Raw genomic sequence first — 26,504 nt, 5'->3', positions numbered from 1 at the left:
GTTACATACTCGTATATTGTTCAATAAAGCACCTGATAGTAAAGTACCATCAAATTCCTTTCTAAGCTCATGAGGAACAAATTTGTCGTACCTATTCAAAGTTTTTACAGAAAGAAAACTCCCAGTCGACTATTTGAAGGTCAATATATTTATAAAAAATGTTCTTCATTTCTTAGTAAAACAGCAGGACACAGTTAGCTCTTAACGAAGGTAACATGTCGATAGTGTGCCGATAACTGGATAGAATTTTGTTCCAATTCAGAAAACATTCAAATTTTTCGGATAAACAAGAATTAAAAATAATTTATTTTGGAATATTCTAACCATATTTATTGGTACTTCAAATAATGAGTTTGTTGACATTAGAAAGCGGCGCTAAAGGTAATTAGACGGTCAAAGCGCAATAGGGAACAATGGAAAACTAAGCACCAAGGCTTTTTTCTAGCCTCTATTTGCTGCTGAGCAGTTTAAAACACATGAACTGAATAAGATGAGCTACGTACAGTTCATTAAGTACAATTGTACTTATTTAAGCTTTTTTAATGATTAGAATAATATTTTTGTTAAAATAATTATTATTTCCCAATACAAATGGAGTGAGTACAATTTCTAGTTTTTCTGCTTAAATTTGGGTGTCCCCTCCGTGTAAAATACAACCATAATTTTACAATTCTAAAACATTATATATACGCTAAACGTACAGAACAATTAAACAAATACTAGATTTCATTAATTTTTATTACATTAGTTTTTTTGCAAAATTATTATTCATTAACATTTTGAATAATACATAAAACATACCATGTAACCTCCCTCAATCAGTCTGCTGGTGTAATGTGAGACGGAAATATAAATAATGTCGAAATATCGAGACCATATAAAAATTATTCTACCTCTGAAATCCGAAACCGATCAGGGATACAATAAACATGCATTCTACGACGGATAAAATGGAAGATATTATCAAGCAATGCGAATCTAACCACATTTTCAACATTTCAGGCTTATCAGGTTAATTTGCTAAACGTATTTTAAACTTGTACTATAAAAATTCACAAAATAAAATTTATCATCAATTTTAAAAGAAATGGTTACATCGAAACATAACTTTGTAATTCGCTACCATTAACATTAACTTAGAAAAAAAAATCATTGTTTACAAAACCAAATTACAGGCAAAGAAGTTATGAGTTTAAAATGAATTACAAACACTGTATAATAAAAAAAGACATTTCCAATAACAAACACAAAGAAATTTACATGTAATTGGCCAATACTTTGCTTAACAGTTTATTCGCATAATATTATGACTAAATAATGGACAAGATTACAAAACAAATGGGCTTTAAATACAAAACAAAAACTAGAAACCAAATAAAATAATCTTCTTGAATCAAACTTGTTACATGTTTTTATCATTTAATCTCTCTGGTCAAAAAGTGTAACGTTAAAAAACTTGAATAAATATTTTGAAGCAAAGTAATGGGTTGGCAAATAAGTTGGTTCGGTTTTTGAGGATGGAATAAATAATTCTTTTTTTAACGTTAATTCAATCAATTGTATATTGACCATTCTTATTGATGACTACATGCCATCTTTCCACCAACTTCATTATACAGCGTTCGTAGAAAGTCTGGCTTATGTCGAAAAACCAATCAAAATGTTTTTTGACAGTCTTCTCATTATCGAAAGTTTTTCTGTTCATGGAGTTCAGTAACTATCAGAATAAATGATAATCAGAAGGTGCCAGGTTCGGTGAATACGGAGGATGAGAAAAAACATCCCAGCAGTTTATTCCGAGTGGTCAATGACGCATGCGGTTTGGCGTTGTCGTGGTAGGAGACGACACCTTTGCGATTTGCCAATTCTGGACGTTTTGTGCGGATTGCATGGTCCAATTCAGTTAACTGCAAACAGTATAGGGTTGAATCAATTGTTTTGCCTGACGGTAACAGCACGTAATTGATTATACCTTTATAATCCCACCCATACAGAGAGCATAATCTTCTTCGGATGTAATCCCGCCTTCGAGCTTGTTTGCGGCCGCTCACTGCAGTGCTTTCATGATCTTTTACGCACTACATTATCGTAGACGATCCATTTTTCATCCCCCGTTACCATCTGCCTTAAAAATGGGTCATTTTCTTGACGTTTCCGCAGCGAATCGCAAATGGATATGCAAGTGGCTAAGTTGGCCTTGGTTACTTCATGCGGTACCCAAACATTGAACCGAGAAACGTATCCCAGCCGGCGCAAATGGTTTTTGGCGCTAGTATGGGATATATTAAGTGCACTTGCTATCTCTCTCACCGATTGTCGTGGATCTTTATCGATTACGCTCTTGTCATCATCTGAAATTATCTCGGTCGGGCGACCGGAACGGGGGGGCGCATCATTAATGTCAAAATCTCCAGAACGAAATTTGGCAAACCACTTTTGGCATACGCGTTCTGTTAAGGCATTATCACCCTATACACAACATATCTTTTTATGAGCCTCTGCAGCTCGTTTGCCCTTTTCTCAAGTAATAGAGCAAAATATGACGAAAATGCACTTTATTTTCTTCCATCTTTACAGCTACGCAGCCAACACAGTAGTAATGTTTGTTAAACCGAAATTCATAGAAAGGTTACGCCTAACATAACCTTTCAAATGAACAGTCGAGTTGTGCGCTTGCGCCGAGAATAAAAAAAGAAAATCGGAATGAATCTGTACCAAAATAAAAACCGAACGAACTTATTTGCCAACCCATTATTTCTTACGTTTATTATTTTTGATATAAGTATAATTAAATGTAATAAAATTTTGCGAGACACGCCTGGCAATATAGACACAATTTAATCATGGAATTTAATTTTGATTAAGCTTTCTTTGTATTACACTTTACAGGTTCTTTTTGCTTTAACTAAGTGTACTTCGTTTAGTAATTCATAGAAGTTCATATATTTAGTATATTATTGTTATAGAAAATGGTAATTTATTTTAAGAGAATCTTTCTTTTCTTTTTTCTGCTTATTATTCTATTTTATTTGTATTATTATTTATTTATTTTTCTCATCTTTTGTATTCTCTTTTAGCAGTTTTTGTTTTTAAATATTTAGTCAATTTATAAAGCAATTTGTAATTGTTATTTTATATATGTATATCAACCTCCGGCAGACGGTTTTCCATTGCCGTAGAATACTTTTCTTTTTCTTCATTTTTTATGTTTGTATTATAATTTCTTTTCAAATAAAGTATTATTATTATTATTATTATTATTATTATTATTATTATTATTATAAATGTAATAAAATTAGTTTTAAAAATTACTGGTTTTGTTTTTATTGAAGTAATTAAAACTGTCGGTTAGGGCAGTTGTCATAAGGGTTGAGATGGTCAAAAAGTGCTCGAAAAAGCGTTACGCTGAAAAACACCCAACTTTAACAATCTTCTTCTATTGAAGATAAAATTCGTAAATTTTCTTTATAATAGAGGGCAAATCCTCCTTTATAACCACATACATACGTTAAGGTCAATTAAATTCATACATTTTATCATATAAATATGAGAACGTAAATCAGAGATATTTAATTGGAGATTTTACGATTTAAAAAAGTCATAATATTTGCTCTTATTAAAAAATGAAAGATAGTAAAACGATAGGCAAGACAACTTGTGGCTTTTAAAAAATTTCGAAAAAAAAGTGATTCTTGACGACTAAACAATATATTCAAATTCTAGCCCCCTCCACCACAAATTAGATCCGTTGTGCTTGTCAATTTTAATGGTATCTAAGCATAATTTTGAATTAAATGTTTAATTTTGTTGCTATAACGAGGCGAGGTCGGCTGGAATTGTCACTAACTAAATCCAGTTTGTAAGAGTGATGGAGAGCACCTAATTAGAGAAAGCGGCTCAGGGTCAGTTTTTGACAATCACCCTAACAGAGGGATCAATTCTAACACTGTTTGGTCCAGTTTAGGAGTTTGCTCTACTTACTGATCGTTGTACTTAAGAGTAACCTACAAATCCTTTAATAAATCTTAATATATCGATCACTCTAGCCTAGCCGTGTAAACTTGAAATATCCACAGCTAGAGTCAGTCATTCTCGGGTGGAATACACATGCTAATTTCATTTTATTGACTTCTTCGTTAAGGAGTTTCCTCAAAGCTGATGATTTCCTCAATCGGAACTTTCACTAAGACATTCCTTCCATCATTCTCACAAATCATTTCCTTGTAGGCTCTTGTTTAGCAAGTCCCTCGATGTTTGCTAGGGTCTCTCTCTTTTCCTTCTGCCCTCCACCTGCCATTCCAGCATTCTCCCCGCTATCTGTTCCCTCTCCATCCTCACCACATGTCCAAACCATCTGAATCTCCTCTTGCAAACCATTTCCTTGTAGGCTCTTGTTTAGCAAGTCCCTCGATGTTTGCTTGGGTCTCTCTCTTTTCCTTCTGCCCTCCACCTGCCATTCCAGCATTCTCCTCGATATCTGTTCCCTCTCCATCCTCACCACATGTCCAAACCATCTGAATCTTCTCTCCCAAACCATTTCCTTGTAGGCTCTTGTTTAGCAATTTCCTCCATGTTAGCTTAGGTCTCCCTCTTTTCCTTCTGCCCTCCACCTGCCGTTCCAGCATTATCCTCGCTATGCTTTCCATCCTCACCACATATCCAACCATCTCAATCTCCCCTCGCAAACCATTTCCTTGTAGGCTCTTGTTTACCAAGTCTCTCTATGTTAGCTTGGGTCTCCCTCTATTCCTTCTGCCCTCCACCTGCCATTCCAGCATTCTCCTCGCTATCTGTTTCCTCTCCATCCTCACCACATGTCCAAACCATCTGAATCTTCTCTCCCAAACCATTTCCTTGTAGGCTCTTGTTTAGCAATTTCCTCCATGTTAGCTTAGGTCTCCCTCTTTTCCTTCTGCCCTCCACCTGCCGTTCCAGCATTATCCTCGCTATGCTTTCCATCCTCACCACATATCCAACCATCTCAATCTCCCCTCGCAAACCATTTCCTTGTAGGCTCTTGTTTACCAAGTCTCTCTATGTTAGCTTGGGTCTCCCTCTATTCCTTCTGCCCTCCACCTGCCATTCCAGCATTCTCCTCGCTATCTGTTTCCTCTCCATCCTCACCATATGTTCAAACCATCTGAATCTCCTCTCGCAAACCATTTCCTTGTAGGCTCTTGTTTAGCATGTTAGCTTGGGTCTCCCTCTTTTCCTTCTGCCATTCCAGCATTCTCCTCGCTATCTGTCCCCTCTCTATCCTCACCGTATGTCCAAACCATCTCAAACTCGTCTCCTCTATACGCATCAATACGTTACTTCTCACCTTCATTACCTCCCTTACTTCTTCGTTCTATCTCCTTTCCAGTCTAGAAATCCAAATTACAAATTTTCTTGGGTCATCCATCCTTACCTAAAACATTTCCACTCCAATTAGTCACCCTTCTCACTCCTTCGCAGTTGATTTTGCGGCAGTTTCCTTTCATCCTGATAGCTGGGTTCTCCCATAAACGTTCTACTGAGCCATTTAACAGAAATAGAATCTTGGTAAAAAAGAAAAAAAGTAGTAAAATCCAAATAAATAAAATTAAACTTCATCAGAACAACAAATCTCACTACTGTTGATGTCGTTTGCTACGTATCATGTCTCTACATTGGCAACAGCTTCACATGGAAACCACGTTATTCTACACAAAAGACAAGAGAAGAACGAACGATACAAACTTTTCGAAAGCTTACTAAAGACTACAGATGGCAAGTATCGCTAGTAAACGAAACAACAATATGCACTTCAGTTCTCTAAACTATGTGGATATTACGGACTCGAACTGTGTGGTTCAACCAAATATTCTTTTGTATATAGTGTATTCAATAAGAAAATTACTTATAACCATATTTAACGCTTTGCCATTTTTTCTCTTTATTTAAAATTTGTATTCTCATGAAGTTTGTTTGTGATTGTAAAAATGTTGTAAAAAAATATAATAAAATGATAAAATTAATTTGTATTTAATTACACTCGTTAAGTGCTTTTTTTTTATTTACTATTATTTTTTTTTTTAGAAATGTGTAACTCATAGACTACTGCTTGTAAGATAAGCGGGCATCCGGCTCTGATAAGATTCCTGATAAATACAATATAAACTGCTTCAAAACTACTCACATGACTTTTCTCTTTGTCAAATAATTGTCAAACTTCCACTGAACATTGAATTTATGCTGACAGTATTTCTTCGTGTCTAATAATAGTGTAGGTTGCCCTAAATTACAGCCAGATAAAAAAATAAATAAAGAATTCAACCGGTGTATGGCTGTTCGCCAAACATGCCAAGAAAATTCATTTAAGGGCACTTTTGGAGGTAAAGAAAGTGGCACACTTCCTCCTAAAAAAAAAGAAGTGTAATATTCAGTACCATCGCAAAATTAATAAGCGTAAAAAAGAGACGGGCTTGGTGGTTAGCCTACTATATCTCCACACAGAGATGCCGAATTAATTGAAGGTACTTGGCCGCACCTAAATTTTCTCTTCCTTGGCACTTCTTACAGTTTTATTTTGAATAGTAACGGTCCGGAGGCCAGCAGTGTACTAGAAGAAAAAGCTGCGGGAACCAATGAACTCAAATGATGCGTTAAAAAATAATAAAAAATTAAATCAAAATTATTTTCTTCGTTTTCAGTACGTTATATTGTATTACTTTACTATAGTTATTAAGTATAATGTATGTGGTAACTATCTTTTTAATACAAATATCAAGTTAAAATAAAAATTTAATAAGTTAATGTGCGGTATGAGATTTTGCTTATTTTCGTGAGATTTTATTTCTTATTTTCGACAGATTTTATTTCAAATTTCCTTTCTAATCTTCTAACATAAATATTTACTAAGGTCATTTGCTTAACATCTCAATACATATATTTTCAGTGTATTCCCAAAGTCATGAAAATGTAAATATGATTGTAATATTTTTAAGGTAACCAGATTCGATTTTATTCGTGACAATCACGATTTTCAATTGCTAGTACATTATCTCTATCACTGTCTTGATTAAGCTTTCCTTAGTTCATAATAGTTTATTCATTTTATTTTTATTAAAAATAATAATACGTAATATTTCAAGAAATTAAATGTAATGATCCAATTAGTAAGATGTGCCCCCCCAAAATGGTAACAATCGCCTTTCAAAACATACTTTCTCTTTCTAAAATTGTTTTAAGGTCCATTAAGTGCAAAAAAAAAAGAAAAAAGTTACTAATGTGTACTTATGCTTATGTATCCACCGTAAATTCTGAATTTTAAGAAAATTTCTCAACTGAAAGTACTTTTTTTCACTTTTTTGAAAGTTTCTCGAAAATGGCTGCCAGAATTTTCTGTAAATCTATTTGTACATTACATACATATAATGTGTAACATTTTTACAATATTTCTTGTAAAAAAAAATCTTTACCGGTATTCAGGGAGGATTTAATGTAGGCTTTCCTGCTGGGAAGCTTCAGTGTAATGTATTGTTTTACGAAGTATATAATGTTGGTTAGAATTAAGAATGACCCAAATATTCCTAGTTTAAAGAATTTGAAATTTTGAGCTATGAGAATAGTAGCAAAATAAGAGTATGTTTACACCAGATTTCAGTTACTTCCATTTGGATAAAGACCTTCGCTTTCTTTTGATATTCTTTTCAAGGAAATAAATCTTAAGGGGGCCCTAAGAAGTTGTGACTATTAATATCACCATTTTATATAAATATGAACCTGTATTAAAGCGAACTATTTCGTAAAAATTTGTAATTGAAAGAAAATTTCTAAGTTCAGGCTTGGAATTTGTAGTTACAGAAAGTCTTGTGAGTTTATTGCATACCAGATTTTTACAGGCTGTGACACAGTCATACTGTGTAGTCATGCATTCATTCTGCAACTTTCTTAAAGGCAGCATTTTTAGATGACCCTGAAATAAGTAGTGGTAAAGAAGGAAGGTCATGAGAATACGCCCATGAATATCTAATGTACATTAGGACTGTTATGTTAGCATGTATAGCTGAAGTAATCTTCATTTAAGATATATCACAGTTTTTGATTTTGAAAAGTAGAAATATAAATAATTTGTGGCTTTACTCAGTGCTGAATGACACAGAACTCTGCGAGGCGCGTACGAACGCTTTGACTCATGCTGTTACCTGCGCGGAAGGTTATAACGATATCCTCGCCAGTCAAGCAGTCAAGACTTCTCCAATGTTCACTAGTATAGTTCAGCTTCTCGTTGCTTATGTACGTTATTATACTTCAGTTTTTTGTATTATAGTTCACAATGTTATTCACAGAAGACGATACAGATTATTGGTTACTTTTCTAGTTATGACTGTTGGAAGTGAAAAATATTTTACCGAACCAAAATTAACAGTATTACATTGAAGTCGGATAATCTTTCAGTTTATTTCTTTTAAAAAAGGTACACATATTTTGTTTAGAGATGTCAGTGTATTTTTTGTGAGAAATTAAAACAAAAATTAGGACAGTTAAATGTTTTGATAGTTACAATACTTGAGTGCTGTTTTTATCGTATACTAACGTCTATAACAGAGTAAACAAATGCACATTAATTAGGTGAGCAAACACAAGCTGTATTATTTCATCATGAATTCAACATTCTTTTAAAGTTTCCATATTTGTTATTAATCTTGGTTGTATTTAATGGTAAGTAAGTACTGTGTGATTTAAATTCAATTCTTACACTTTACCTTGGCAGTTTTGCAGCGGTGTTTAGTACAAAAAACCTACTCTTTATGATGTAGCAAGTGTTATAATCCATTCTTAATTTCGTAAATATTTAGATAGTACTCCATACTTCCAAGTCTTATTTTTCTATCACTCGGTTCATTCACAGAACCTTATCTGTTTTTTGAGCTATTCATAAACGAATTTTTCCTTATATTTAATAATTTATCCAACCTTGTAATCGATTTCCTTGTAATTATTAATGTGTAATTTATTCGTGTCAATAGTTAGTTTTATATAACTTTTAAGTAAAATGTTTCTTTTTTTTTGTCTCCGCACTTTGCCAGTGTTATTCCATTTACCTTATAAAATTAATGTCTAGAACAAAGAATTGATAGCGAACTAACGTCATTCCATTAGTTCCAAAATAGTGTATTTGAGTTTAGAAGTAAACTATATTTACCTCTTCTTTTAGCAAAACAACAGTTTATTGGCAAATGTTGTAGCTAACTAACATTGCATCGATTTTATGTTTGTTTTAACAACTTTACTACAATTCCAATTTTAAAAAGTAGGTTTGTTTGAAATAGCTAAAAAAAGCTTCATTTTACTTTATCAGAATTTCATACTTCTATAAAATTATTATTTATTTTTATTTTTTTAAAAGTACTTCATTAATTATTAAATTGACCTTAAAATTGTTTTGTCAGATTGTTGGAAAAATCTTTAATTTTAATTTATTTTAGTACACTAAATACTAGACTAAACTTGGATTAGAAACGAGCTTTTGTTCTTGAAGTGAATGGTTTTCTGTTTTTCGATTTATAGCAAACAGTTTCCAATTATATTGATTGGGGTGTGTAGAGAATAAACTCCTTATTTACATAACTTGGTCTTTAAGCAACATTTTTTACCCATTTTGTTTTTCAGGTACCCACAAAATTGCTTGCCGAAATCTCCTCAGAAATAACACATCGCATTTGGGTTTCGTGTGTAATACAATTTAAGAGAGGATTCATTCCATTCAAACATTGAGAATGACATCAAAAAACGTTAATCATTTGTCGCGTATCAGTTGATGCTAGAGAAACTTCAATTGGTTCTGAAAGGTAACTATTATTTTAAATAAGACTATTACCATTATTAAAGACTCGCTAGCTTATCTAGTTGAAATTATAGTTGTTTTTTCCTCCCTAAAAGAAGGATTAATAATGGTCGACGATTTCGGGTATTTATTAAAAAGAAAAATAAAGAATCAAAATTTATCAAAGTATGGTTTGTTTTATTTTTGTTTTTCAATGTTATTTTTAATTCGGGCTTCTTTCGTATTTTTATTTGGATTGCTTGGTTTTCCGTCATAACCTTCTTTTTATAATCCCTAACAGAAAAGGATTTTAGTTCTTGAAAGCGAAGTTTTGTGCTCTAGGAGGAGGTTTGGCCTCATTCTCCGGGCAGAGATTGTTAATATTAAGGGTGTTTAGGATATGAGCTTTATTTTGGTTCCTTGCATCTTTCCTGGTAACAAATAATAAGATCCTCTTCTAGAACAACCCACCGGTTTGTTATAATATCGTTTAGATATTCTTGAGCTCCAATACCTTCAAAAACTTGGCGCCACGGTAGCCGAGCGGTTAGAGACGAGACCTGTAAAGCTAGTATGTATTGTGGTATTGGGTTCGATTCCCTATCTAAGCCTTGGATTTTATTTAATGTTTAATATGAGAATTTTGTCGTAAAGTATGTTTGATAATCGCCTCCGTGCATCCCGCCGGTAGACGTAAAGCCCGCCTGAAAAAAATTGGCATTACTTTACTTTTTATACTTTCAAAAACCGACCTCGGTAGAAACACAAAAGTGCCCCTAACATCCTCGTCACAATTATGGAGTCTTTTTCGTTCATCTCGTCCAGCAAAAGATTACGAGTGGGCAGACGAGTTGGCTACTATACCTGAATGATCAATAAATCAGTATATGAATGAAAAAAAAATAAAAATTGTAGAAGAAATTATCCTAAAAAAGCTCCGGGCGCCAATAGCTTCAGATGTTGACGTGCCTTAAATCATTTAAAAAAACAGGTCATATTATTGCTGAGTGTCAGAAATTCTTGAATTAAAGGAAATTGTTTATCTTACTTACATGGTAGTGCTCATTTCGGAATACTAATTCCAGCATGTTTATGAGACGTACATTCACAAGAGAATGCTTAAGAGATTCTGTTATTGGTTATTCTACATTTTAAAGAACTTTATTAAGTCTTATGTTTTACTTGTGAGCTTAAAGGGGAGCCACATTAGGTCCAAGATGCAAAATTGCCAAAGTTTAAACACTTTTATGTGACTCTAGGGTTTTCAAGTTCTCAAGCAATTGTCAGCACAAATTTTACCTATTTATTTTGATACCTCTAGACATATCGTGCATTTCTTTGAAATATGTGAGCTGTTTACGTCTTCTACTTGAACCACTTCTACTTGTCATTAGAGAGAATTGTCCAAAAACTGTTCAGAATAAGGAAAAAACATGGCACATGGAAAATTTTGTTGATCTGATTTTCTCAATGCAGCGGGTGGATGTCTGTCACAATAGTGATAATACGGTTTGTACTATTGGCTTGTCCATATTGTAACGATTACTATGCTGAATGCTTATTTTAAATAGAACGGCTTTCATCTGATGAGTTCTACGTTTGTGTTGCTTGAGAGCAGGACAAAGATTTTATAGACGGTAATCAAATGAAAAAACTACACTCACAACGCATTCGCAGTTAAAGTTAAAAGTGTAAAAAAAAGATTATTCCGAAGAAATTATTCAGGGATTGGTTGCTTAGAATGTTAAACCGTTTAATACAATAGTTGCTTTGCTATTTTAAAAAGTAAACTTACAATTATTGCTGATTTTTAAATTTTAACTTAATTGTTACGCGCCTTTAAGAAAAGTAATAATAAATAAGAAATTGTACTGGTTACATCTTTAAAATGTGTGAAATATTACTTTTTATTTCAGCCGTGGCATTTTGAAACAATACGTCTATCAATTATTTTTTTCTAGGAGCTCCTAAACTTTTGGCCGACAGTATATGTATATTAGTAGTAAAAAAGTAAAGTAATCGCCTATTTTTTCAGGCGGGGCTTAACGTCCAACTACCAATTAGGTGTCGTGGACGGAGGCGACTAGCAAACATACTTTACTGTAAAGTTCGGGAATCGAACCCAGTACCACAATGCATATTAGCTTTGCAGGTCTCGCCTATAACCGCTCGGCTACCGTGGCGCCTAGTATACGTATATTATGTAGGTGGGAGTGACTTTCTTTTGAATTTTTGGTTAGGAGACTTTTTATTTATTTTTATTTTTTTTTTACCTAATTTGTTGCAGCTGAAATAATTAATGATGTCATACTGACTTATTTACACTTCTACACTTTTGACTTATTTTACAATAACATCCATTTCATTTAGGGCGTAAACCTAGGAAACATTTTTGTGGTATAGAATTCTCTTGCCCCAGAAAAGATCTCGCTGCCGCTACCTACACTCTTATATAGCAGTAGGTAATATTTCTGTCCGATTAAACCCTGTCTTTAGCTAGGATATCGTATCTCCTAGCCTTTGATCTCTACACTCTAACCGTATTTATTGTAGTGTTATTCTACCTATTTGCAATTTCTACGATTTATCGAGTTTGCTATTTTACCAGCATAAGAGATAAATTGAGAGTTTAGTGGGCGAAAGACAAATTAAGGAAAGAAACAGATTGTCTTTTTTTGCTTTAACAATTATGCCTCATTTAATTGGTACTATTATGGCTTTTATATGTGCTGATTTTTAAAGTTATGAAAAGAAGGTCTTGCTTGAGATAAGTAAAATATTTTATATGACCATATAAGGCGTTTTATTTCAATCGATTTCAGCAACTCAACGAATCTAAGTTTAGTTCAGCAGCACTTAAATTTAATATTGGAAATGTTAAAATTAATATTAGAAGAAATAATTTATTTCTTTATGTACATTTAAACCTGAAAGGCTCATTGTAGGTGCTGGCTAATAACGTTGATAGAAATAATACTACCGTGAAAAAAAAAAAAAAAATGAATAAACTTAAGAGAATGCCAAGAATATGACTTGTTTTTCATAAAAGCAGTTTCCCACTCGTGATAGTTAGTTACCAAATGAATTACTTTACATTTAGGTTTCTTATAACAAAAAATTTGAAATCTGTGTAAAAGACAATAAAAATTATAAAAATCAAGAAATATACTAAGAAAAGTAAGACTATATAGCTCAACAAGATAGTTTTAGACCTCATGGGTGGAGCTAAATGACGTCAACCTCAAACAGCTAACTTTAGCTTGTCAGGTTAGTCTTTTATAATGTAATTTTCTACATTGTATAGAATTATTAGAGTTAATTTAGATTTGTAACTGTAGTGGCTATTAAATCAAATCCATTGCGATCCAAAAGTCATTTTGAATGATACCAGTAACAAAAGCCAAAGTTCAGTGTCAAGTGGTATAACACACGGATATATGTACATGTATATATTTTTTTACTTGAGTGGGAAGTTTCGAACCAACTTAAAGGTTTATTATCAGGCTTTTGTGTGAGATTTAAATAATCTTAAACATCTTCAAATATCAGGCTTTTATGTGGTTAGGACAGAAGATTTTGAAGAGGGAATGGTAGGTTTAGCTTTGTAAGGTGGCAACTGAAAAAACAGGTTATTGGTTGAAAAATTCTTGACTATGAACCTTTTATACAATTGAACAATATGTGAACAATTTATAAATTGTTAAGCCGAAGAAAAAAAAGTTACAGAAAGTTTTGTTGAGCTTTTTAACCACATTACTCAGTATCTCATTTTCTCTTTGGTCTCTAGCTTCAGAACTTCCTCTTAAATTGATTACTGTTTAATTTCCAAATCCAAATATACAATAAGAGTAAACAATAAAATATGTAACCACCAAGTAGAAGGTTTGCTGAGAGGGCGGATTTTACCAACGTCAGAGGTCTCATAATCTCTACTTATCAAGTTCTAATTAGAGAAACTTTAAATTTCTTGTTATTGTGAATTACCGGCAAAGATATATTTCTTGAAATTAAGACTGGAAGTCTTGGCAATTATTTTATTACTAAAACGAGAATCTCGTCTGTATCTGCTTAATCACAGAGCGCCAATGTGCCTAACTTTTTTGTTGGGGGAAAGAATAGGAATCTCTTACTCGCTTCCGTTACACGGATCTTCTTATTCCTACGGCATCGTAATTCCGAATTGAATCTTTCTGTTTGGAATTTTTCAAGATTGTTTCAATTATGTTCAAATGTTGAAACGATTAATTTATTGGTGCAGCCACTTTATTTCATTATACTTTGTTTTTGTTTTGACGAAGGCAGCTGGCTATATTACTCAGGCATTTGTATTGCAGAGCCTAAAGTGGAATCATCAGCTTACTTTATTATAACTAAATCACCACCATGTCTAGTTACTTCGATGAAACTTGCAAAACTGTGACTAATTATAAAAAAAAAATACAAAATAAAAAAAAGAAAATAAAGTGAACTGCTCTCTTCTGATGGTAAGGTGTAAATCATGTTAGCATAAATCCGAAAGAAAAAAATTAATAAATTAAATGCATCTGCTCTATCAGTCTTTGGTATAACATAAACATGCTTTTTTTTTGTTTTTGTTTGTTTGTTTTTTTTTTTTAATAGAGTATTGGGAATGTCTGAATGTGAATGAGATGGATTTTGAGTTCAAGAATGACTTGACGGTAAATACGACGTAAACACCCTAATTAGTCTTCTGTTGTGTATAGCGGGATGTCTATAAAATCGCTTTACATTTTCCGTTTAAACACACTTTATTGGCTTATGTACAGTAATTGCACATTTAATGATGACATAAAATTACAAGGTCTGTTCAGGAAATAATTGAACTTTTTTAAAATTTTATTAATAATTTTATAGATTATTGGTCGTCGTGCCCTTCGATTACTCCCTCTATTCATACATTTTTCCCCGCAGGGTTTCCACTTCGCAAAGCAGTCTTCCCAGCACTGCATGTAATTTCAGAAATATGAAATAGTCATATAGAGCCAGGCCTGGAGAGTAAGGAGGCTGCGGAATGACAATCATCTGATTCTTGGCACAAAACTGATAAATTGACAAATCTGATTGTGTGGACGCCTCGTCATGGTGCGAGAACCGTGAGTTGTCTCGCCACCAATCTGGTCTTTTTTTGTGAATTTTTTCACCTTTTAGCGAGAATACAAAATGACTTCAATTTTTTCGTAGTCTAAAATACCCCTTTTCGAATTAGTTTTTAGAACTCTAGCGAGTGGAAACCTAACGAATGTCAATATTATTGATTTCCAATTTGTAGCATACTATATAATAAAATATAAAGGGAACAGATTTTCATCTTTTTAATGGCGCAATTAACTACGAAAATAAAAATTCTTTTATTTGATTTTGTATAGCACATGGTTATGCATAAAATCACCCTTGTCTTTTATTAAATTATTACCAAAAAAGTTTTTTTTTGGAAAAATTATTTTTTTAAATGCCAATTTGTATTAAAAGTCAGTGTGCGAGCATGTTAGATTCTAATTTAAAAAATATTAATCTTCATTACACTTAGCCTTTAAACGGTTCCCTATGTCTGTAAGTAACCACTTGGCTCATTCATGCCGCCGTTTATATGTTAAGGTTACTCTTAACTTACACTTGGTTGCCACAACAAGCAGACAACCAGCTCAGCAATTTACACACTATCCCTAACACTTTAATTTAATATTTGAAAATCATGCTTTATATAAATTCATACGCTCGCTTACTGTAAATAAGTTGAACAGATTTGTTATTAATTAGTACATTATGAATGTTTACTTCATATTTCCTTGAAATCACAAATGACTGAGCGAGAGAGAGAGAGAATGGCTTTCCTTCACAACCTTAAGTCTCACTTCAACTGTCTGCTTAAGGAAGGGATTAGCTATGCGGCTAGCGTGTTGGATTCCCACGCGGATGTCCCGGGTTCGAATCCAGCTGCTGGCCCTTAGATTTTCTCTTTTTGGGAGCTTTTTACAGCTCCACTGTCCGGTGATGGACAGTGTTGTCTGTAATGACAGAACACTTTCTGGAGGCCGGTAGTGCACTGAAAAAAGCTCCAGGTGCCAATAACCTCAGATTAAATCATTTAAAAAAAACAAAAAAAATTGTCTGCTGATCTTTCAGCAATTGAATTTTATTTATTCATTTGGCGTATTCATTCAAATATTGAACGAGAATTTTGGTTCTGGAATTTTATATGTCAGGAAGACTGAAATTGTGTGCACGAAGAATGCCCGTCTTGTCTTGAACACCTGGACTGAATTTTATATCTATAAACATGACATGGCCATGTTAAAATTTAAATTGGAATGACGATTTTTGCATATATCCTGCAGTTCTTACTGATTTCACTTAGAAGTCATAACTTGAGCAATAGAAAACACTGTTTTCGAATCAAAAATCCAGAACGTCTTCTTGAATCTAAAATGAAGAGATTGAATCTTTTGTCTTCCCTGTCAATAGCATGCTTTTGTATTTTCATACTCTGACTTGTGTCGGATGTTCATCCATCTATAAAATATTGAAGTGAAGTATAATAATAGTTATTTATTGTTCACGTGTGGCCCTCTTTCAGGTGTTGCCCACTCTTACCGTCTGAACGAGGATGTGAAAACTCTTGAAGAAGTGTTTATTATTAATATTTTTCTGCAATCGTTTCAATACTTTTGAAGTTAAATACTCTTAATCTAAGGCGTAAAGGATACTTGCTGATGGTTAGGCTGAGTTGTAGAATGCTGAAGAACTGTGAAGTTTAGAAAAGTGAACAAAATAAGAATCAAATTACAGGTTATAGAGGTATATTTATTTTATTTATTTATTTATTAAGTATTTTTATTGATTTATATTCATTTTCTTTGTAATTATTTCCATAACGAAAGTAGGTAACTTTAATAAGAATTGTAGGGTTACCGCTATTACATTGTTACATCAACTGCTTCACAACTGTTCTACCGGATAGTTTTAGTTCTAATTTTGATTTAAGAGAAGTATTTTCAGAAAAATATTCATCACTATCGCTATCCATCGTAGCTTTCACGTGATCCAAAATAATATTTTTAGGGTGTTAGTGTACAAAAATCGATGCACCTCCAATAAAAATATTTTAAGGTTATTGCTAATAAATAAATTTTCTTAATTTAATCTAATTCATATTTAATTTATTGTAGTATATTGTTTCTTAAACAAACAAGAACCTTAGTCTCTTAATAAAATAAGAGGATTATTTCTACTTTTCAAAACGTTTTGAGAATTACACAGTATGTTTAATGAAATTCAAGCAATGGAATTCTTATGAAAATGTAAACTTACAGTATTGATATATTTTCATATGATTTGCATTTATGTTTCTACAGATACGTTTTTAAAGTTATAAATGTTATACGTTCATGACACAATTTATGAACGAAAAATTACAAGATAATTTAAAAAATTAAGAGTTTTTCTTATTTAAGAAAGAACATATTAACAGGTATTGCTAATTTATAATTTTAATATAACACTGTTAAATTTCTTACAGTATTTTATTCGTTTCTTTTTTCTTTTTTTTTTTTTTTATGGAAACATACTAATAAAGTGTACCCATCTAATATAGTGATTGAAAGTTGAACGGTGGGAATTTATGGTGTAAGCAGTGTAACAAAATAGGTGTTGTCTAGGTAGGCAAACTGTACCCACCTAAAGGCTTTTTAATCAGTGACCAAAAAAAAAAATTATTTGCAAATCAGCACAAGGGCGAATAGTTTCTAAATGAATTAATTTCTGAATTCTAGTGTGCTTTTGAGTATATACCTTCATCCTTAATGATATGTACTATTGTGTAGAGCGCTGTCCATCCAGCTAACTTCCCACTTCATTTAAACTTGTCACGCTGAGTACTATCTCAGCTTTAATATTCCAAATACCAACCACTTTAATCTTGTTTTGTTCTGATAAATAAAAACTGAACTGATATAATTTTACAAAAATAAATAATGAAAGGTGTCAGTAGCAAACCATTTTTAGAATAAATGTTTTAAACTTTATATCTTAAACTTTAGGTGTCCAGATATCCATAACAGTTAGACTATTTTGTGTTAGCCTAGAGAATGACTCGGCGTCTAAGACGATTCTAGTCAGTTTAAAACCTGTACTAAAAAAAAAAAGAAAAAGTAAAGTAACTTCTATTGTTTATTATTATTCTTATTATAACTATTTGCTCATTTACTGATTATTTTGAGGAAATAGTCACTGTCTTGCAAATAGTCAAATTTATATCTGTTAATAATGTTACAGTGATTAAAAGTGGGAAAATAGGAATTTTTGAATTAAAACTTTTTTTTTTTTTTGTTACCAGTGGTTGAATCGTTTTCAAGACGGTGAAACATTGCAGATAAAATGAGCACTCTGGAAAAGCTTTTAATCCCGATTATTGAGAATGAATGAATATTTTCCATTTTTTAAAGATGCTACTTTTTAGAAGACTTTTACTAGCAGTTTTGATTTTTCGATTTTAAGGACCTCAGAATAGTCTTAAAGTCAAGTAACATGTTTTATTATAGGATTGCTTTTATTTCAATACTCTGCGAATTATTTGCTATTTCGTTACTTTCTCATATTTGTAAATTTATTTATTGAATTTGATACTATATTACAGAATTGTATTTCAGTTGTAACTTTTATTTTGGCAACATTTTCTTAAATACTATTAGTTTTTTGTTTAATTTAAGGCGCGGGAATATCTGAGGTCATTGGCGGCTTGAGCTTTTTTCAGAAGTTTAATGATCTGAAGAAGCATATGCTCTAGTGGCTAATAAATTAGAAATAAGTTAGAAACTTTCCGAATTAATTTGGCATTAGCTGTAAAAAAAGAATTCAAAGTACACTGTATGGACGTAAATACTGCCTTTTTGAAAGGCTTAAAGAACGAAGACATCTTTATGAAAGCATCTTCATGGTTTGAAATTAAAATCTGAAAATATATTAGAATTACACAGCTTTTCAGAAAAACAGACGACAGTGGCATTTTCATCGGCTGTGGTAGAGTAACATAGCCTTATATGAAGCCACCAAAGACCTGGTATGGATTAAGGGCCTAGTAGAAGAAATTAATACTAATGTTGAAAAGGTGAAGTTTCGTGATGATAAATATAATAAATGTAGCAGATGTATCAGCATAGCAACAAACAGTGAAAACGTAAGTCGGACTAACACGGGTCTATCGAACTTGTGCATTTTGATTCAGAAGAACAGACGGCAAATATTTTTACCAAGTCTCTGGCTTTCACAAGATTTTTTGAGTTGAGGAAGAAACTAAATTTGACATCTCATCAACTGTGTCATACTCAGCAATTGAGAGTCAGTGTTAGAATATAATATAAATTTTATAAACGTGGCACTTGCTATGTACAAAGTGAGAAGGAAGAAGTAAGTTTATAGTAGGTAAAAAGAAGGAGAAATGTATGTTGCATCTATGTGAATTGTATTTTTATTTTTATTAAAAGAATCCTAGTATTTATTGAAATATTTTGCAATTATACTATTTTTTTATATGTACAATACATATATGTAATACATAATTTGACAACAAAAAATTATAACTTCCATCCCATTAGAAGTAATGCACTTGAAAATGAGGGGAAAAATTAGTTTACGGTTTATTATTTTATTATATATATATATATATATATATATATATAAACTTCCTGAGTAATTTGGGGAATAGCGAATTAGGTACAGTTTCCATTGCTGAAGAAAGCAGTCCTTTCTTGGAATCGCTTTCTGTTCTCTATGTTGCGATTTTTTTTTCTAAAAAATAGTTTCTATTGGTTGAAATAATTTTCCTTTCGTGGATGTTTTGAGTTTTCATGTGAACGAAATTCAGAAGGGGCCAAATCTGAGTGAAAATAAAGTCGTTTGGTTTTTACAAAAAATAAATAAATAAACAAAAAATATGCAGTTTAACAACATGGAAAGAAATGGTTAGTTGCTACGACGAAGCAACCTCGTCAGATTTTTGGCGGGAACCTATTTAAATGCATTTTCTTCTGTAAGTTCTCTCTCTGTCCGTTAGATGATGATTTTCACTTGCGGAAATCAACTTGTTTCAACATAGGTATTGTTAGTTGATAAAGAAGGTCTTTCTAAACGTTCATCTTTATAAACTGATTCACTCCCACGCTTGAAGCAGGAGCACCACTGTACATGAATGGTGTATGTAATACCACTTGAATAATTCCCGTAGGCCTTTTAGTCTTTCTTTTCCCCCTCAACATAAAACTATTATGAAAGGAGAATGATTTGAAATAATTGTGGCCATAAAAAAATCTTATCGCAGAGGGAGCTGAAAGATATTTGCATTTTTTTTTGTTTAGTTACTATAGTAGGAATTCATCTAAATGTAGTTAAGGTTCTTAAATTTAATTCTTCCTCCTACAGGTTCCAAGGCTGGGCGAGCCTGAGCGTCAAAGATGTCATATTAGACGTTTTACTGAATAACTATTTGAGAGTTACCACAACCTTAGCCTACCCATGTAAAGTAAGGTATGCTACTGAATTTATTGAATCTAAATAATACAAAAATACTGAAGTCCGATTAGACAATGGAAATAAAAAGGTTAAGAAATTTAAAAAATCACGTTCCAAAGTAACGTGACCCATTTCCTAACACTACTCTCTGAATTATTTCAATTTATTTTTAATTCATTTAAATTTGGTTATTGGTAAAAGGATTGTATGATCATTCTATATCATCGCTGGCTAAAAAAACATCTTAGACAACATCATTTGCAATTCTCAATTGCTCAGTTTTAATTACTCAAAAAATGCGAGTGTTTATATTTCTGTTTAAAATAAAGTAATAAATCGTAACTTTGCAAATAATGCTTGCAATTTTCAAGTGCATTGTTTTCTTAACTGAAAAGTCTATCAAACCTACAAATAAACTATTGGGGTCAGAAAAAAAGAAAAACAAATGTCCGCCCATCATGTTCTATAGTAATTAACCATAATCTTTTGTCGAGCTATTGAATTCTATGCCGATAACATTTTGTGGTTACAAAACATTCTTAAACTGCTGCTGGGACTTTCTCTTAATAACTGAATCTTTGGCTCCGGAGAAAATGAACCATTGATCGGAACAAGCGATGAAACTGATAGTGCCAAATCGGGTCCGAAAGCGCAGGAGGAGATAGCAGCTCAAATGTGTCAAAGAATTTTTTGCTAAATCAGTTGAGCATTCCTGTATCAATAATGCTTTCAATGGGCTGAACAGATTGGCGATGTCCTAATTCCCGGCCACAGCCGATAAGAATTCGATTGATGAGACAACCACTCAGGGATTTTGAAATAGCCTTCACAGTTTCTAAACGACGCTGAGCTTGTTGTGCTGAGTCAGCTCATGAAGAACTTGTGTACATTTTCTTTTTTTTTATCGATGTGAAACGCTTCTCTACAGCAGCTAGGATACCTGAGTAAAAATTATAATTGTCTGGTACTTTTGCATTGTGCAATCTTCCTGTTTCGATTAGAGTATTCAAATCTTTAATAAAGTACGTGGACCTGTCTTTCTTTCCAAGCTGATGAAGCCTGTCTTGTATTTTTGAAACTAACGTTGAGAAAACTTTTTATTCAGCATTACTTCTTCAGTTCATTTTTGCTTCTGCTGCAGAACTTCTCTTTTTGCAATAATGCCTTAATATCAATAAATTCATTATTTCGTAGCCTTATTGAACAAACATTAAAGAGACCTTACGATCAGAATTTGAAAAATGTTTAAATAATATTGTGTTCAAGGTACAGAATTAAGATAAATATCACTCTCAGCTAAGTAAATAGCGTACAGAGGTCAATAAAAAAAAAAAACACAAACAAAAAACTTATAACAGACTATTGTTGTTAAAACCCTAATAAGCAACTGTATGTAATATCAGAATATTCGCCGTACGCAAAGAATGAGAATGCAAACTCAAATCAAAGATAAGAACCCTTTCAACAAACTGATTAATATATATTTAACTCTCACATTTTCTGAACCAAACACAACAACAGCTTTTGGACGTAATGAGACAACACTCAAGCAAGCAGTCTCTTCTCCTAGAATTATAATTAGAGCGTTTAAAAACATAAGGAGTCTATTGACTTACAAGTAAATATAATATAAACGTAATTTATTACGTATTTAAGACTCATAATCATTATTGTACTCATAATTATTACAGTGATGTCTGATTCAATAAATTACAGAACAGGCAAGAATAACTTAGAAATAAATATACTACGACAAAATCAAGAGAACCGCACAACGAAACGCTATTGTGGATAACTGAGTATAACTGCTGATAACTACGAAGAAGAATGAAACCCACTGTATTGAAACGTTTGGCTAGGGTATAAAAAACTCATTTTTTTAAGGACCAAATAAAAAAAATTACATACATAGAGAAAAAGCAAAAACTACATTTCAGATAAAAGGAATATTTCTTCTCAAACAGAATTATAGTGAGATTTTATTATTTTTTCTTCCTAAACAGAATTAAAGTGAATTTTCATTAATTTTCTTAGCAAAACGCAATCGAACATTGAACTATATTCTTATATGTTCAAAAAAAAGTTTTAAATAGTACCCTAAGTAAGTAAGTACGTAAGTAACGAAAGTAAGTTATTTAGCTATTTTATGTTGTCATAATTTACCAGAAATTCTACCTGAACGGAAAGTTAATTTAATATTGGATCGCTGGAGTAGCGAGCTAACCATTGATGTAAGAAGTAGGACTAACATGGGTTGTTATAAGGAAGGCGATTACCTTCTAATTCAAGTTACTGGAGATTAAGGTCTGTCATATCTTCTGAAACTTGAAATGAGAATATGACCATTACATTTTACTGTAAGAGGCTGTCAAATTATGCTCTTATATTTTCTTATCTTTCTGGAAGTTACATCTGGTACATCTTACTAAGTGTGTCTAGATCTAACATCGGCATTTCCTGAGAAATTCGCGTAGCAGTTGTAGCAACTTTAAACTAAATATTTTTTAAAACATGAATTCGAGGCAATATTGTAGTTTTTCATGTATTAAGATGTTTATTATTGGTTTACTTCCATTTTTTCATTTGGTAATTTACCGGTTTCAATTAATTATGTAATATTATGTTTTCTGACTGCAGGAGGAGGAGCTGTCGGGCGGTGAGAGATGGCTACAATAGACGGCCGGCCGGCACAGTATGGTGTCACGCTCAAGCAACTCCGCGAGCTCATGGAGCATCGCGGCCTTGAAGGCGTGGCTAGACTTAACGAAATGGGTGGAGTGCAAGAATTATGTAAAAAACTTTATACGTCGCCTAGTGAAGGTTAGTAAGTGCCACTGCTGTTCTTTTATTTATGTATTTACTTTTATTAATGAATCACATATCTATGAAGAGTGATCAGATTAATAAACTCATGTTGGAAAAACCGGACACCTATTAATTTATATATTTTGAAAAGTAAATTAATTGAAATTAAGAACTAATTAAGAAAAGATTCTGGCTAATAGTGCAAACTGATGCCAAGGGGGGAAAAAAAGAGAAATAAAAGTAAATTAATTGAAAAGTAAAGTAAAGAATGGACCTTGATCACTAGTCCTAGATAACAGTTATAGTAGAGTAGATTAAATTAGAACTGAGAGGGTTCTAGGTACTCCAACCAAAAGAGGCTTGGATGGATGTACCGATCTCTTGTAGTGCCTATAGGAGAAATCTCTCTTTTTTTTAAACGTACTGGATTTCCCACCAGTCATATATGCTTATTTTCTCCTCTGTTCTCTCAAAGTGCCAGAGGTGTCATGTCACAAACTAGCGATTGCAATGCAATCAGACTGGAAAAATCTGTTTTTTCTTCCCCTATCGTAGTTTTTGCAGATGAGGACCGAACCGTTGTGGGCGCTCATTAGAGTTGTTTTCTACGCGTATCGTCATGTGCTATAAACGTGGATAAGGTCAGATTAAATAAGCATGGATGGAGTACTCGACCTAGTATGTGTTCTGACCCGCGGCCAGTACCTCGACCGATAGAATGTGACGATTTGCTAGCATGATAGACTTTATGTCACAAGATGGTCACAACCTAAGTAGGATGGTCTCCCCAGGCGAAAAGCTTTTTAAAAAATTTTCAATTGCAGTCAGTTACGTGTGAGAAGGAAACATTGTCATGCCCGGGTACCAAACTGACATTACATAAAACCAAGCTTTATTCAGCGTTCAATTTGGTGCATTGAAAAAGAAAAATTTTGATCCTTTTTTCTTCTATTATTAGCAATATACCAGTCTATTATATTTACATGAACTCTACAGAACAGTCTTGGGATCTGACTGGGAGGCGTGTTAAGTATGGTAGGCCTCTTCAACTGACGTAAAACATACTGTTACTGAGCTCGTAGACAATGGAGTTCTTTTTGGCGAGAAGAAATCCGGATGCTGATTTTCTCTTACTTAGGATTAGGAGATGCTCTCTAAGTTAGAAGGCCAATCCTGAACAGAACAGATCGGCAACTACATTTTTCTTCTGGAACATAATCGCCTAATCTAACCACAATGTTAGGATTATTATGATTATGCACAAGTTGTTTTTTTTTGTAGATTAGTTTGGTACAGTTTGCCCTTTCTTTTATTATCAGAAATTATGCTTGGCAGTGCGGTGTAGTGCACGGCCTGCAATCATTACTTACACGACATTGTCCGTACGAACTTTACAGGCAGTAAATATGATTTTGGTTTCTTCAATTCCGCTGTTTAAGAAGACTAAGCGTGTTACTGCTGTATTAGAAAAGAAATTTAGCCCTGTTTCAAATCAGGCGGTACTGTTGCTGCTATATGACCCCCTTTTCCAGTAGGGAGGTATGGGCTAGCCACTCCTTCATCCCAGCCAAACAAAGCAATTAATAATTAATGACTGCGGCCTGCTTAGAGGCACTAGGATGCACCTATTTGAGGGTACTTTCAAACCATTTTGATTTAACAAATTTTCTTAACAACACAAATCTCACAATTCGTCGAAGGAACTAATTTTAAAAGAACATTATTAATGTATATAAGAATAATAGTACTGTTTCAGGTTTAAATTTAATGCAAAGTATTAGTGTTCGATATGTTCGTCCGTGAATGTACATTGTATGAAATTACCCAGGTGGCCATGTTTCAGAGAGAACAATTATCTGTTTCTTGTTGAAGGTTTGAGTGGGTCTGCAGCAGATCTTGAACATAGGAGAGAAACCTTTGGCTCCAACACAATACCACCTAAACCTCCTAAAACGTTCCTTCAGCTCATGTGGGCTGCTCTTCAAGACGTAACACTAATAATTCTTCAAATTGCTGCCCTAGTATCATTAGTGCTTTCCTTTTACCGGCCAGTTGACGATAAGGGTTAGTCTCAAAAGATTTTTGTAATTTAATTTTTACTAAAATTACTTTGATATGGCTCAGTTTATTTCCTTCAGTTCGAACATTGGATACTTGCGTTAGTTGCTTTTTCGAAATTTCTTGTTAACCAGTAAAATCTTAGCCGATTTAATAAAATTAATAATTAGAATTAATTTTGTATTATTAGCCTTGCATGTATAATCTCACAAAGCTTCAGCCACACTTTCGTTTCTTACATGATTTTAATTTTTGTATAACATCTTTAATATTTTATGTTTAAAACATCGCTAAAGAGGCCAGATCTCCAAAGCCAAAACACACAAAAGATGGGGCAAAGAATATGAATAGCTCTGGGAAGGTCCTACATTTGACACCAAAAGTAATCTGCCATCATGTGAATTACGAAGCCCTCTTAACATCTTTCTACTCTATGGCCTTGACTTTTTTGTGAACTCGTTCATTACATGATTGCAAAGATTGTGAATCCTTGTACCATATTACCCTTTTCTTTTTGAAATTGGTAGGATACCACTTTCTCACTGAGCATATGATACATATTTTGCGTAGTGCAAAAGTATACATTGTATATGATGTCTGATGCGAATCTTCCCAGGGCTGCTCATACCTGAAATTCAAAACGGAGATACTTTTTTTAAAAGTATGTTTTATGCAGTACTCACGTTTAAAGCCAATGGCTTTATTTCTTTCACAATTCTTTCATTTTCTTAACCAATCCTAATATCCCGCTAACTATTACATCGAACAAATTTTGATGTATTTGTTTTTTCTACCCTTAATCCGGTTTGAGTGTTTTGTAAGTCGAAAAGATTATAATAAAACGAATCTCTTTTTTCAAGTCAGCACTTTAGGGAAAAAAAAAAAATTTATTTCTACTGCAACTTGTTGATTAATTTTTATTGTTGGCCTGTGTTATGAATGTCTAGGTCGCCTCTCGCTTAATTGAAGTCTGGGAAAAACTAAAATGCGAGACTCACAATACATTATTTTTCTCACTTTTTTTCCTTAATTTTCTCATTTTAGTTTTTTTATAAGGGGTTTTTGGAATTTAAAAAAAAAAAAAATTAATGGTAATACTTAAGATGTTAATATTCTTGTTCGTATAATGTAGAAATCCACATAAACCATATATATCCAAAATTTTTAAACTTTACTTTTGTTACTTTTTTCTCAGCCAACTGGTTAAATGATTTAAGTATAGTTATTCAAACGATTTTTCTTTTATTACTATTAGATCTTTCTCAGTACATCGTTGACCAATTTTATCGTAGAAAAACTACATTTTGTAGTGTCGGTAGCAAAAAAG

The 26,504-nt window shown here is 32.8% G+C and overlaps 1 protein-coding gene across 22 annotated transcripts in view; it reads left to right on the top strand.

Annotated features, from left to right (window-relative positions):
• Nucleotides 1-26,504, top strand: part of PMCA (plasma membrane calcium-transporting ATPase 3) — a 451,317-nt gene that overhangs the window by 294,240 nt on the left and 130,573 nt on the right. For 8 of the 22 annotated variants that reach the window (XM_074142761.1, XM_074142762.1, XM_074142745.1 and 5 more), the window contains 2 exons: nucleotides 22,952-23,134; nucleotides 24,992-25,183. In XM_074142761.1, the coding sequence (XP_073998862.1) occupies nucleotides 22,978-23,134; nucleotides 24,992-25,183 (349 nt within the window). In that variant the 5' untranslated portion in view covers nucleotides 22,952-22,977. Of the gene's footprint in view, nucleotides 1-7,947; nucleotides 8,596-9,636; nucleotides 9,816-14,092; nucleotides 14,275-16,385; nucleotides 16,607-20,224; nucleotides 20,330-22,951; nucleotides 23,135-24,991; nucleotides 25,184-26,504 lie in introns of those variants that run through there. The other 14 variants (XM_074142756.1, XM_074142754.1, XM_074142758.1 and 11 more) reach the window with 14 other exon arrangements.

Source organism: Rhodnius prolixus, unplaced genomic scaffold, assembly GCF_049639745.1.
Source record: "Rhodnius prolixus isolate KJV_2025 unplaced genomic scaffold, Rpr scaffold_12, whole genome shotgun sequence".
Taxonomy (NCBI): domain Eukaryota; kingdom Metazoa; phylum Arthropoda; class Insecta; order Hemiptera; family Reduviidae; genus Rhodnius; species Rhodnius prolixus.
The sequence above is the reverse complement of the archived record's forward strand: the minus strand, read 5'-3'. Positions and strand labels throughout refer to the sequence as shown.